General features: G+C 38.7%; 1 protein-coding gene across 10 annotated transcripts in view; it reads left to right on the top strand.

Annotated features, from left to right (window-relative positions):
- Positions 1-15,026, top strand: part of Fn1 (fibronectin 1) — a 64,884-nt gene that overhangs the window by 3,392 nt on the left and 46,466 nt on the right. For all 10 annotated transcript variants that reach the window (XM_026402345.2, XM_077803499.1, XM_077803510.1 and 7 more), the window contains exons 4-12: positions 517-648; positions 1,758-1,895; positions 4,468-4,626; positions 6,487-6,678; positions 7,607-7,786; positions 8,361-8,537; positions 9,703-9,855; positions 11,918-12,046; positions 12,949-13,092. In XM_026402345.2, the coding sequence (XP_026258130.2) occupies positions 517-648; positions 1,758-1,895; positions 4,468-4,626; positions 6,487-6,678; positions 7,607-7,786; positions 8,361-8,537; positions 9,703-9,855; positions 11,918-12,046; positions 12,949-13,092 (1,404 nt within the window). The remainder of the gene's footprint in view (positions 1-516; positions 649-1,757; positions 1,896-4,467; positions 4,627-6,486; positions 6,679-7,606; positions 7,787-8,360; positions 8,538-9,702; positions 9,856-11,917; positions 12,047-12,948; positions 13,093-15,026) is intronic.

Raw genomic sequence — 15,026 nt, 5'->3', positions numbered from 1 at the left:
ATTGGATTTAATATCCTAGAGAAGCATCAGGATTCCCACACTTTATATGCATGTATCCATTTGCTTTCCACCAAAATTACATACCTATCCTAGGGTAAATTATAGGCTTTCTATACACCTGAAAATGGGAATGCTCTACCAAATGTGGCCTTTGCATTGAGTGGTCTCAGGCTCAACCAACTGTGCATGGGTGGAGGTCAAGCTTCCCCACCTTTCTTTTCTGTTAGGACCCAATTTTCTGTGATCTCTCTGGGGAATCAGGATTTATTGCCTTTTCTTTGATATTCAGATTTCTCTGTGGTTTCCTTTGAACTTTAGGCACAAAGACATTTAATTGAATTGACCCAGAGTGACCAGCTCTGTTAACTTTTCTGTGTCTCTAGTAGGACACAGAAACTGTTCTCTGTGTCTCACTTTAGACTATATAAGTGCCTGTTCTAGGTGGAACACAAGACTTTTTTTTCCTCCTTAATTCTCTGTCCCACTCTATCAACCCTTGCCTTCTTTCTTAAACAGACCGCTGCCACGAAGGGGGTCAGTCCTACAAGATCGGTGACACCTGGAGGAGACCTCATGAGACTGGTGGTTACATGTTGGAGTGCGTGTGTCTTGGCAACGGGAAAGGAGAGTGGACCTGCAAGCCTATAGGTGTGTGGCTTTTGCGGATTAATAGGGGCACCAAGCAGAGCTATGATGTTGAGTCGAACCCAAATCACATGTACATGAACTGGAAATCTGAATTCCAATTTCAAAAAGAGTGAAATGGGAATTTTATTTTAACTAATGAAATGTTACATGATCTGCAATCTTCTTAAGGAAATCAGATTATAAAGTACTAACCATATACAGAAGTCTTCACTTTGTTTCAAAATCCCAAGATAGAGTTGAAAGATTTAGGACGAAGGCCCTTCTTTTGTTAATATTTGAACTCAGGACTATAGCACTATGGGGCTCAGTGGTGGAGTGCTTGCCTAGCATGTATGAGAACCTGGATTCGGTCCCCAGCACTGCAAAATCAAATCAAAACAAAACAAAAAACAAAAAAACAAACAAACAAAAAAAAACCCCAAAATATACATTTGATCTCAGATCCACCTTGGTTAAGATATGAATTATTCAAAAGAAAAAAATGACACTTTTGACACATTTCATTGAAATGCACTGGACTGGAATGTAAAATGACAAGTGCTGTTCGTGGCACGTTGGCAATTTATTTTCATAATAAAAATTTGTGAGCTTTTGTTAGTCTCAATCCTCACCTGAACTCATATATATAAGTCCAAAAGTTTTTTGGTTCCCTTTGCTTATTGTTCTCTAATTTGGGGGGTTTTATGTTGTTTTTACAGAAATCCAAATTTGAAAGAGGTCTTTTGTTGTCTTATTCAGGCCATTCATAATTCATAATTAAGTTTGGAATTTTCCCACAGACTAGATCCATACATACTGTTCACACCAAGCGCTGGTGGGAAGCTTGAGACTGGCTGAAAATGTGCAGTCCATGTGCTCATTAGTAGAAGAGAAGCTCTTCCTGCCAGTTTGACTGGAGCTTCCTTTGGCTTTGGCTGCTTACTCTGTGCTTAGGTCCAGGGCGTGCCTTTCTTTCCGAAGAGAGTGCCACTTAAAAAAATGTGGCTGGATTTTTTTGCTAACACACTACACTTAAAATTACAGGGAGACAGTACAATTCAAAATAACCTTCCCCCTCCCCCTCTCTCTCTCTCTCTCTCTCTCTGTTTTTCTTCCAAATTGTTCTACAGCTGAGAAATGTTTTGACAATGCTGCTGGGACTTCCTATGTTGTTGGGGAAACCTGGGAAAAGCCCTATCAAGGCTGGATGATGGTGGATTGTACTTGCCTGGGAGAAGGCAGCGGACGCATCACTTGCACCTCTAGAAGTATGTGTTAGGTCTCTGTGTTGACCGTGAGGCCAGCTACTGTTTTCTGGAATTCCTAGAGAGAATTATAATATGACGTCTCTTAGAACACATCCAATACAATAACAGCCCTGCAGAGTTTAGGATGTCAGGGAAAGTTCTATAGCCACTGTGTTCTGTATCTGAGAAGACTAAATAAGTAGAAAACAACAATCTTTGTTCAAGAGGTCTTAGGCTATGGCTACTAAGAAAAAAAATCTTCGTATTTATTCAGATGCTAAATGTGTCATAGATTTGAAAATTAGTTCTATGCATGATCTAAATTGTCACTGAGATGTTTTTCAAGTATCTCAAAAAGAGCAAAAAGATTACTAAAAATAGCACACCAATATATCTTTTGGCATGGGATGCATTTGACATGGAAATGAACCAAGCTCCAAAGGTTTAGGTTTCCTTTTAGGTTTAAAAGATTTATGAGCAAAATTGATGAAAATAAAAAGTATTTATACCATAGGTTAAAGTTGTCAACTCTGGCATCAATAAATAGTGTCTCTTACCCAACTTATTAGTGCTATTGAAAATTTGGCCTCGGGAATCTTTAATGATCCTTTTTAAATTGTTTGAAATATAAATTGTTGCCTTTGTTTTCAGGGCCCCTTTTGTAGAATTTAAAACTAACAGCAGCTATATAATATGTTGATGCAAAACAGCCATTAACTATTGATGTTATAGATTATAACTGAATTTAAAATCAAATTTAAATATCTTGTACCTATTTTACTAATTTAGCTTAAAACACTTAATTATCTTAAAAGACTCCATCAAATTCAAATTCTTTGCTAACAACAACAACAACAAAAATAAGTCTCGGGGCTGGGGTTGTGGCTCAGTGGTACAGTGCTTGCCTCACCTGTGTGAGGCACTGGGTTCAATTCTCAGCACCGCATATAAATAAATGAATAAGATAAAGGTCCAGCAACACTAAAAAAAAAAATATTAAAAAAAAATAAGTCTCATATAAAATGACAATGATTCTGACCAAATATTTCTCAGAAACTTACTAGTTCATTAGATTTTTTGTTCTTAAAATGTTCTGATTCTCAGCCTTTAAGGCCCCTGTGGCAATATTTTAGCTTAAGACAAATTCAAAATCTAACTCGATTTCTTATCTATTATTTAAAACTTTTCTAATAGGAAGTTGGCAAAAGTTTCTTAAAGATTATTTATTCCATGAGATAAGTGCATACTTTGTAGAAGGTTGTAGAGGAAGGAGGTAAATATAAACTGAACATTAGCCTAGCCTTCTGAGAGCACTTAGTAGGTCAGGGAGATGAGAAAGGATTATATGTACTTACCACCTACATAACCCAATGTTAGGAGTTTGCCCCCAAGATACTGAAAACAGAATTGTGGGGGTCAGGGAATGACTTTTGATTGGAGTTTGGAGGAAAGTTCTAATCTTTGTTCAACCTCCATTCTCTTGGCAGTTCCCATGGTGGATTTGTGTGTGCCTACACCAGCTATCTAATTATTATTTTTTCCAACCCAACAGTTGTAGTAGATCTGATTCACAAACAGATCTTCTATATTCACATTGTAGCATATGGATGAAGCTGGATTATAATTTAAACGATCTATCTGCCAGATAACTAAACACATAGACTAATGGTAATTTAGTTACCAATTACCATTTTACATGAATAATCCCACTTTTCCTTTAGAGTGGTAATAGTGAACAATTCAAAAGAGGTTATTTAGTTAGTGAATTTTAAATAGGTATTTGGGGGGAGAGTAAGAGAACATTTTAGTCATAGATTGTTCCTCTGCTGAATATTTTTACATAATGAATGGATAAAGAGATCCTACTGTCTTTTCATAGCTTCCTTGGGGCAATTGGTAGAGACCCAGGAGACCCTCAGGGCTTCCTGTCTGGTGTTCTAAAGAAAGTTCTATTGAAAGGCAGCCCATAATTATTACTAAGAGAAGGCCCAGGAGAGCCTGAGAAGGAAAAATACAGAATAGTACAATACCTGAGAATGATATAATACAATACCTGAGAATAATTTTGGTTAAAAGAACAGTGTGAAAGCTATTTTAAAAGATTAATACCGCCAGGGGGTGGTGGCACACTTCTGTAATCCCAGCATCTCAGGAGGCTGAGGCAGAAGGATCTTGAGTTCAAAGCCAGCCTCAGCAAAAGTGAGGTGCTAAGCAACTCAGACCCTGTCTCTAAATAAAGTACAAAATAGGGCTGGGGATGTGGCTAAGTGGCAGAGTGCTCCTGAGTTCAATCCTGGATACTCCCCATGCCAAAAAAAAAAAAAAAGAAAGAAAGAAAATTAATAGAATATGATGAACAAGTTTTGGCAAACAGAAAGGTGGAATTAGGTGGAACAACATAGCTCTACTTATCCACTTAGCAAATGCAGTCTCATCTTGTAGAAATTTAATATCTACAGCACCAGAGCTGAATATAAACGTTACAGAAATGTGGGCTACCAAACGTTAAACTGTATTCCTTTGTTAGGTTCGAATTGATCCCTTGCCAATCTCGATCTGATTTATGTACTTACATGCTTCTTTTCTGAAACAGACAGATGCAACGATCAGGACACAAGGTCATCCTATAAAATTGGAGATACCTGGAGCAAGAAGGATAATCGAGGAAACCTGCTGCAGTGCATCTGCACAGGCAACGGCAGAGGGGAGTGGAAGTGCGAAAGGCACACATCTCTGCAGGCCACGTCCTCTGGTGAGACACAGGATGACTAGGGCCATGAATGGGGAAGTGGATCAAGAAATATTTCTGCAAACCCACCTTTCCCTTGACGTGCCATTTGAGGATTTGCAGAGTTTCAACTAATAAGCTGAGATCATTTACAGATTATTAGTTGTTAAAAACTATTTTTATTATCAGGCTTTAAATTTGGGAGGAAAATTAAGATGAAGTGAAAACAGACCTTAGTGGGGGAAATATCATGTTCAAAAACATGATAGGAGGTAGGGTGTAGCTCAGGGGCAGAGTGCATGTTTTAGCCTTGTAGAGGCCCCGGGTACAATTCCCAGCAGGAAAACAAATAACAATAATAATAACTTTAATATTTTTAAAAAGAAATTTTAGTTACTTCTGGTATGAGAAAAGATTTTTTTGCATCACAGATGTTTTGTAAGAGTCTGAAGAGAGAAATATAGTTATCAAGGGTGTACCCTTGCTCTGCCATTATTCTCAGCACATTTTTGTTAATGTGCCAGCGTTGTTATTTAGCTTCTTAGCTATCAGTCTTTTAGCTAAAAATATTGATGGATTAGATTTTTTTCTTTTGATGAGGTTTTATTTTGATCTAACACTTATAAAAATGAGCAAAACAAGACATGATGGTATCTTTGAGTTATTTGGTTACCGTCAAAGTTGTTGCTGAACAAAAAAGCAAAAATAAAACAAAAAATAATCACAGTTGTCTACTAAAATAGAGTAAAGGGGTCATTGGAAATTAACTGGGGGTAAAGACTCATTGAATATTAACTATTTTTATTAATTACTAATTCTATGCTAAAAAGGTTTCCCTGTTCAAAACAGTTTGAGGAATACTGAGCTAAACAAAATGAAACCTGCTGCACAGATCCTTTATGTCCCTTTGCCTCTTGATTCTCAGTGTGGGGTGTATGAGACAGGGCCATCTTCCTAGTCTTTGACCTGGGCTCCTTTCTCTGTGAAGTATCTCTGGGCTCTAGTGCATGGAATTCAGTCTACCAGTCATTCTAGCCTCGGTTCTGACTCTGCTATGAACCCTGGCCTTCAGGAGAACATATTTCCCAAAGTTGCAAGAAAAAATAAGCACATTCTGTTGTGTTAATCCAGAAGGAAACTCGTCTAAGGAGGATTAATTAATTTTATAAAAACTAATAACAAAAGCACAAGTAATCCTGTGGAAGAGCAAGATGCAGAAAGTAAGGGCAGCTTGTAGGGAATCCAGTACGGCTGCCCAGGGTACCCACCAGTGAGTGCAGTTACAGGATGGCAAGAAGTCTGCTGTATAGTGGCAGAGGCTCCTAAAATCAGTGTCAGAAAAAACAATGCCCAAGTGCATGGACTTATGGTGGCTGCTAAGAGAGGAAGGGTGAGGCAGATCATGTAAGGTGAAGGGGAATGCATGAGGAAAAGGTCAGCACGTGATTCTAGGTATACTGGGGATGAACAGCTCAGTGGTCTAAGGCATAGAGCAGACAAGAAAGTGACCAGAAGTGAGGCTGGCAGGAAGTTAGCCAAATGCAGGATTGTGAAACTCATGGACTATGAGTTTCCTGGCCCGAGTGGGTATTTGTTTAAAGTATCTGCTTGGTGAAATGGCAGAATGATGTCTGTCATTTAAAAATATAATCCCAGTAGCACAGATGAACTGGAAGATGGAGACCATTTGGTAAAGTTTTGTGGATAATTTCTTAGACTGAATGCAAAAGCTACAATGCAGAATGGAAGGGACATTTCTTTTCCTGACCAGTGACACGTGGAAGTCAGAGTGATCTCTGTGAGATCCTAAGGATTCTGACTCCAAGAATTCGCTCACTGTCTTCTCTTATCCAGTTTTGTGACTTTCATTTCTTGTGCCCTTAGGCTCTGGCTCCATCACAGATGTCCGACAAGCCATTTACCAGCCCCCGACTCACCCCCAGCCTGTTCCCTATGGTCACTGTGTCACAGACAGTGGTGTGATCTACTCTGTGGGGATGCAATGGCTGAAGACACAAGGAAACAAGCAAATGCTTTGCACTTGCTTGGGCAATGGCATCAGCTGTCAGGAGACAGGTATGCATTATCATTTCAAAAAAAAAAAAAAACAGTTCAGGGGGCTGGGGTTGTGCCTCAGCAGTAAAGCACTCGCCTAGCATGTGTGAGGCCCTGGGTTCAATCCTCAGCACCACATAGAAATAAATAAAAGTATTGTGTCCAATTACAACTAAAAATTAAATACTTAAAAAAACAGTACAGATGACTTTGTTACTTATCTTTTGCAATACCTTCATTTACAAAATATGTAATGCAATAAAATGAGAGAAATCTTATGATCTTACTCCTCTGTGAAGACAATTGGGGTAACATTTCATGTGTTTTCTTCCAATGTTTTTTTAAATTTATGTATTTCCTTCATATTGTGGGGCTCAAACTGCTATGCATTATCTTTATTTGCCCAAAATATTGTTACAAGAGGGTTGCTTTCAGAATAACGAAGCATCCAAATTTTATACTCTGCGTCTCAGATTTCATCAGCTTTGTGATGCAAACATCATTCAATAACCTAATGCATCTCTTCGGGGCTACAAATATGGCAGCAACTATAGTAATAATAAATTAGTACCCTTTTCAAAAGAAATTGCCTTAAAATAGCCTCAAGTGTTATTTCTTATGGCAAAGACATAGTCATACATATCCCCTCAGCATCTTTGAGCCACATCTTTAATTAACTTGTATAAATATAGCTTTATAAATAGAGAAACCAAGACATGGTGGCAGAAGAGGTAACAAAGGATGTGAGCAGAGAACTCAGGTCATGGTTCTATCCATAGCAGGCATGGTTTCCTTAATAATGCATTTTAACTGAAATTAACCAGATGATCATCTGTCCTCCCAGCTTTTTTCTTTGTGGGCAGAAGCTCAATCTCTCATTTAAGCTATAAATAAGCTGCCATTGGTGAGAGAGCTCTATTAACTGAAATTCTTTCTGTTATGCTAATAGCGGTAACCCAGACTTTTGGTGGCAATTCAAACGGGGAGCCGTGCGTCTTACCGTTCGTCTACAATGGCAGGACTTTCTACTCCTGCACCACAGAAGGGCGACAGGATGGGCATCTTTGGTGCAGCACGACTTGGAATTATGAACAGGATCAGAAATACTCTTTCTGTACAGACCATACCGGTGAGTGTCCCAGGAGAAACCACAGCAGTGAGAAAAACCCATCTTATTTGCCAACAGTCTAACCATGAATTGTGAGGTTGCACCAGAACCATTGCTTTTGCTCTTCTTCGACCAAAAGATATGGTGACTCTGCATCTGGGTATCTCCCCATGTTTCCCAGTGCTGCTTAGAGAAAAGCCCTCTAGGTCATTTATACTGATACACAGAGATTATGATGTGATTAAAGATACATCTTGAAATCAGTAGATGATCCCACTGAGCTGAAAAATACTCTGGATGGCTATCTGAATGCCTTTCCTTATCTTCTGGTTAAAAGTGTGTTTTATTCAAAGCTATCGTTTATTTTTTTTTTCTGGGAAAATGAGTGACAATGGGATTTAACTCTGATTTGAAGGTGAAGGTGAATACACTAAGAAATTTAGTGTATTTAAATGATCAGACCTTTTTTATTCTGAGATAGACTGTTTGGGAATTAATGCAGAAACCTGGATCTCTCAGAATGACCCCATAGTGATTCCCCTGTGTACCTGGGAAAGCTCAGTTGTAATCTCCTTTCTATTTGTGTGTTGGGCAGTTTTGGTTCAAACTCGAGGTGGAAATTCCAATGGTGCCTTGTGCCACTTCCCCTTCCTGTACAACAACCGCAATTACACCGATTGTACTTCTGAGGGCAGGAGAGACAACATGAAATGGTGCGGAACCACACAGAACTATGATGCTGACCAGAAGTTTGGATTCTGCCCCATGGCTGGTAAGAGGAAGCCCTCTGGGCTGCCCTTGTGGACAACCATTCAGAGAGTAGAGACAGATGAGTGTTCTATTTACTCCTACTTCACCCAATAAGACAATTTGGAGAAGAAAAATCTATGTGATATATGTGTATACATGTTACATCATATACATTCGATTGAAAAAAAATATGATTTATATAATTATCTGAATCCTTTTAAAATCTCATTGACATGCTTTAATGTCCAAAATACACAAAGACAATTAAAAATGTTTTTTTTTAGAAATCTGAAAATATAAAGTTGCAAAGGTTTGACTTTGGTGTGCTTGAGTCACTTAAAACAACTTGTCTGTGTTGTAGTCACAGAGCTATAGTATTGACACGTGACTGTTTGGCTGGCATTAGCTCTAACACTTATTAAATACCAAAGTGATAAAGACAAATCTGAAAATTTGTTTTCTGACAATAGGGAATTTTTTTTTAAATCTCCAGTTTATATGGAGAAAGGGGAACCAGTATCTTTTATTTGGTTTCAAATTTCAAGAGTTCCAAACTGTGCATTTGATTTTTCTGGTTGTAGAATCAAGAACTTGTATACTCTGCAGCGTCAGCCATGAACAAGACTCAAGGAAACCACCCATGCATTGCATTTATTGCTTTCTTTGCAACAAAAGATCATATTGAGTTTAAAAGGAAAACTCACGTTTGCTTACAATTCAACACCCAAACACAGTTTTCCTTTGAACTAGAATAAACTGGAAATAGGAAAATTAAAAGCAGTACTCAATCCAGGCTTCTACCTAAAGCCTGGTAGATGAGTGAACATTCAGGTATCACCTTATTTTAACAATCCCCACCAAGGGACCAAATTGTATTCTGTGCATGTATGAATATGGTATCGTGAATCCCACTATTATATATATTTTAATAGGCCAACAATAATAAATTAAAAATAAAAAAAAAACAAGCGAACAAAAAACCACACTTTCCCTTTGGATGATGCTTCCTCTCTCCAGAGCTCAGATCACTCTGCCTCTGCCTTACAGCTGTAGGTATTTTTGAGGCACACAAGTCTTTCCAAGTGAGAATTCTTAGGAAGTCTAGACTGGACTGATAATGGTGTTTGCACACCTGCCTTAACCCTGTGATTGTTTATCAAATGCATTGCTTCTCCATTTCAAAACAGCCCATGAGGAAATCTGCACAACCAACGAAGGAGTCATGTATCGCATTGGAGACCAGTGGGATAAGCAGCATGATATGGGCCACATGATGAGGTGCACGTGTATTGGGAATGGCCGTGGAGAATGGACATGTGTCGCCTACTCCAAGCTCCGAGGTATGTTGCCTTATTAACCAAAGAATTCGAGAGAAGAAAGGGTACACAGAGAGACTTTAATGTGAAAACTTGTACTTTACCTAAAGCAGAAGAAGAATCCCCCAATGCCACTCCATTAGTCAGTCTGCTATGCTGAAGAAGTTCATTTTGGGGGGCAGCCAGTTAGGAAAAGCTGGCATGATGATTCTTTTCTTTTCTCCAAGAGATTTCTATTTATTACATTTGATGGGACATTATCACAGTGAACAGATTTTAGGAAGATTTTGGAAAAACTTTATAGAAACCTATGATCTTTGTTATTTTTCCATTTTTAATATTTCTCTTTCTTTGTCTCAGTAGCAATGAGAAAAAGCACAGTAAAGTGGAATGTCTGTGAACATTTGCCCTGTGGCACTGAAGGACAGAGGAGGGGAAAATTGATTCTATTTTGGCAGGGGGATACCAGGGATTGAACTCAGGGTCACTCAATCACTGAGCCACATCCTCAGTCCTATTTTGTATTTTATTTAGAGATAGGTTCTCACTGAGTTCCTTAGCACCTCAATTTTGCTGAGGCTAGCATTGAACTTGTGATCCTCCTGTCTCAGCCTCCTGAACTTCTGGGATTATAGGTGTGCACCATGTACCCTGCCGAAAATTGATTCTTGAAAGAGGTACATTGGGTGATATCAGCTCAGAATAGAGGACATGCAGCAACTCTCTAGACCTCCCCCAAGAAGATAAAACCCAGTAGAGTCAGACTGGGCTTGGGCCTGGCTCTAACTTTGAAATCAAAATGCCTGTGCGGTTCATGAACTGGGAAGATCCGGCACAGTAATTCTAAGGCTCTGAAGCATTCCAAGGATGGAAGAACTTAGGCTGAGCCAAAGCAAGAACACATTTGATCCTCCGAACTTTACATGATACCACAGCATTTGTGTCTAAAAGAGATTGAATTATTTCTACAAAGAACAAACACTGCCATTCTAAAATCAGACTCTTGTAGATTTGAGTTTAAGAAGAATTTAAGAATACGTGGAGTGATTCATTTCCTTTGTTCAGATTACTTTCCCCGCTTTGAACCCAAAGATTCAATATGAGGAGGTGTTGATTCATTCAGACTTTCAGTTTTCCACTTCTTTGATTTGAAAAGTAATATTTAGGTAGAACTCTGAGCTGATAAATAGTCATAATAGTAGCCAGTGAGTAGATATTGGCTTGAGCTTATTCCTTTTGTGGTGTTGAATGGATACACAATCCAGGAATAATAGTAATTGCATATGATATGGCAGAGCCAAAAGGAGCCTTACTTACTTAGTATGGTGTGCAAACCAAGTCCTCCTTTTACAAATGCAGATGCTGAGACCCAAAGAAGCAAAGTGATTTTCTCAGGATCTCTCATGGAGTGAGACACAGAGTTGATTTAATTTAACTTTACAAAGATGCATTGATGTAATTTTATTTCCCTAATCCAATGTCTCCTCCCTTCTCCCCATTCCAGAGACCAGATCACAACACTGTGCTGTGTTCTAAATATTATGTTAAATCATCTTCTTATGGCAAGCAGAGATTTAAAGAAAATTATCACCTGAGCAAGTTTCTTTTTTTTTTTTAAGAGAGAGTGAGAGAGGAGAGAGAGAGAGAGAGAGAGAGAGAGAGAGAGAATTTTTAATATTTATTTTTTAGTTCTCGGCGGACACAACATCTTTGTTTGTATGTGGTGCTGAGGATCGAACCCGGGCCGCACGCATGCCAGGCGAGCGCGCTACCGCTTGAGCCACATCCCCAGCCCCCAAGTTTCTTTTCAGAAACTAAGACATGTATTTGTTTAAAAATTAGCTTTAGTTGTACATGCTGTAAACTTGAACATTTATGTCTATAAGAGAAAATTGGGGGAGGGCAAAAATTGTAATACTGACTAAGCTTTGAAAAAAAGTTAGAATATTCTATACCAGTAGAAAGTTCTTCTCATGCAATCTGTTAATAATCAAGACTGGGGAATATGCTTTGAAAAGTTTAATTCATTTTATTTTGTCAGTGATATTTTGAAAGTTCCTCACCCATCTAACTCTTCTCTAAACAGATCAGTGCATTGTTGATGACATCACTTACAACGTGAATGACACATTCCACAAGCGACATGAAGAGGGACACATGCTGAACTGTACCTGCTTTGGTCAGGGCCGAGGCCGATGGCAGTGTGATCCCATTGGTGAGTAGCCCTGCTCCTGGGATGGTTTTGGGTATGAAGCAGGGCCGGTCAGTTTTAGATATGGAAAGCTATTCAATGCTACATGACGGAAGTTGATCCAGAGTTTGCCCAGCTGTTTACAGAGCTTTGCAAAGTCTTCTCAATAGTGGTAATCATCTGTTTTAATTCAATAAATTTAGTTCTTTAGTTCTGACTCATGTTAGGAAAAGTCACTTTTATTTGCTGAATGTGCATTAAAATGGGCAAAGAAGTGTGCCAGCGCTACCTCCTTCTAGAACACTCCATTTTTTGGCTTCCCTTTAAAGTAGCACTGAGCAAAGAGGAAAGGTTGGATCTTAAAAGAGCTGTGTTCCTAGTGCTCCAAAGTTTAGGGTAATTCATTAATACTTCTTTACTGAAAGAAGCAAGTTGCTCACTACAAAAACAAACTAAGATTGACCAAGCTGGGAAGGATCCTAGAAGGTTTTCTTAGAAGCTGCTCAGTGGGTACTCGTAGTTAAAATCTAGTTCCCCCAGATTTTAAGGAAGTATACAATGTGAAATTATTGCAAATTTTTCCTAGCTATTCAAATGGCAAGCCAGTTACACTGATATCATTAAAATAAAATATGTAATTTTAAAAAAATTAATGCTCAGACTAATACTGATCTTATTCTTTTCATTTTTACTCAGAAACATATCCATTTTTAGAAAACTAAATATTCCTTCCAATGGATATTTCTTAAACTAATCATCCTGTAAGGCAAAGAATGTGAACAAAGTGTTTTTTAACTGCATATAATTATAAGGAGAGTTGGACATTTTTATTCAACTTTCCAAGAATGCATGCTCTAGCACCCTGAAATTTACTTGGTAGACTTAAATCTTCAAGGCTGTTTATCTTTTCCTTGCATATATTCTAGATCAGTGCCAGGATTCAGAAACTCGGACATTTTATCAAATTGGAGACTCATGGGAGAAACATGTGCATGGTATCAGGTACCAGTGCTACTGCTATGGCCGTGGCATTGGGGAGTGGCACTGCCAGCCCTTGCAGGCCTATCCAGGTAAGCAGCTCTGTAACTGTCAGTGGGAACTGTCAGTGGTTATAACCGCAGGCAGCACTAGTGCTCATCATACTCTGAGGCCCAAGGCGCGGGCTTCTCTCTTTTCCATCCATTTCTCGTATCATTGTCTAAAACTGGATTAAATTTTTGAATAAAATGATTTTCCTTCCTCCCACACCCAATCTATCCAGTGAAAGGTACGAAGGCTCTGAACAGGCATATCTATGTAATTTTCTTTTTTATATAGTAGAACGCTCCTCTAGGTTACAACACTGACTCATTTTATCTTCACACCCCACCCATACATGGAAATAGAAACCATGGAGTGAGTGCTGCTGGGGGTTTGGGGCTTTCTATCCTGGTTCTTGACAGAGACTCAGTTGCCTCGAGAGGGGATGAAGTGCAACACGGGGCATGTGTTCGCTCCCCATGTCACCTAGGCCCTCTTGGTGTAAAGCTTTCATTTGTTTGATCAGTTAAAATGTAGAACACAGTATCCTGGGCCAAGAGTTGAGTAACTTGGTCATCTTTGCCTACACAGTTCAAACACCCTCAAATGTTGTTGCTGGGTTTTTTCAGGATACAAAGACATGATGCCTGGCTGTAGGTGTTATGAATTCATTTGGGGGAAACTTAAAATTTTTTAAATTTGCTGAGTGATTATCATAAAACATTCAATTATGGAAGTCTACTTATTCAGCCTCAGTTTTGTGAGCAACGACTGAGGTATAAAATCTCCTAAATCTCTATTAATTTTAGAGAGAATATGGCCCACAAACAGAAAGAAAAAGATTTTAGGGGTGTCAGAATCTGTATATGACAGAAGTTAAAATTAAATTAATTTCCTTTCTCTGGAATGTGATAACAGAGTCTCTCACACAGGGAATGAGCTATGAGAGCCATTTGGCCAAAGGCAGCATTAGCCAAACCTTGGGTCTAAACCCTATGTGTTGCCAAAGGGATAGCAGTCAAGCTTCTGTTCCCCATTTGCACATCTGTAAACTGGGGGGATTGTAGCTAATTACCTTTAAAATTCCTTCCACACTAATAATCTGACAGTTTGTGATCTTAAATAACAGTCACCATTGCATCCTTTCTATGACCCTGGGAGATTTAGCTCTTGCCAATCCTTAGACATTATCAGGTCTGGAGAAGGTGACTGCATATGCTCAGGGCACAGACCCACCTGCCCTTTAAGTTGTGTTTCTTGGTAGATTTAGGCTAAAGAATCACCTTAATTTTTTTTTTTTTTTTTTTTAAATTTAGCTAGGCACTGTGGCACACGTCTGTAATCCCAGTGGATCAGGAGGCTGAGGCAGGAGGATTTCAAATTCAAAGCAGCCTCCGCAATTTAGTGAGACCTTGTTTCAAACTAAAAAATAAAAAAGGGCTGGGGATATGACCCTGTGGTTAAGAACCTCTTGGTTCAATTCTTTTTTTTTTTTTATCAAAAAAAAAAAGTAAAAAAAAAATTTAATATAGTTTTACATCTGATTACAAAAGCACTATAGGTTCAGAAAAATATGCATTGGGTTTGTTTTAAATGATGCAACCAGAGGATAGAACCTTGTAAAGAAATATTCCTGTTTTTATGTTTACCATTATTGAAACTGATGTGGCAATTGTTGGAAACTATTTTCTCCGGAGTGATTTACAGAAATCTTTCCTCTATTTTTTTTTTTTTTTAATAAATCTGTCCACACAGCTGCTTGCTTGCATTTAGGTGGATCTGTTAGAGATGTAATTGGGGTGGGAAGGAATCTTTCGGTTGTAGTTTTACCTGATGCCTTTGTTCCTGTTATCTGAAAAAGAGGAGGGCCAGGTGTCCATTGCGCAGGGGAGACCTGGGGAAAGGGGCTCAGCCTCATTCTTAGGTGTTTGTCTCTTTGCTCAATGGCTCATGTGAAGCATGTGGTGCTCTAAGAATGTGGAAA

The sequence above is a fragment of the Urocitellus parryii genome, chromosome 1, assembly GCF_045843805.1.
Source record: "Urocitellus parryii isolate mUroPar1 chromosome 1, mUroPar1.hap1, whole genome shotgun sequence".
Classification (NCBI taxonomy): Eukaryota; Metazoa; Chordata; class Mammalia; order Rodentia; family Sciuridae; genus Urocitellus; species Urocitellus parryii.
This window is presented reverse-complemented; position numbering and strand designations above follow the sequence as displayed.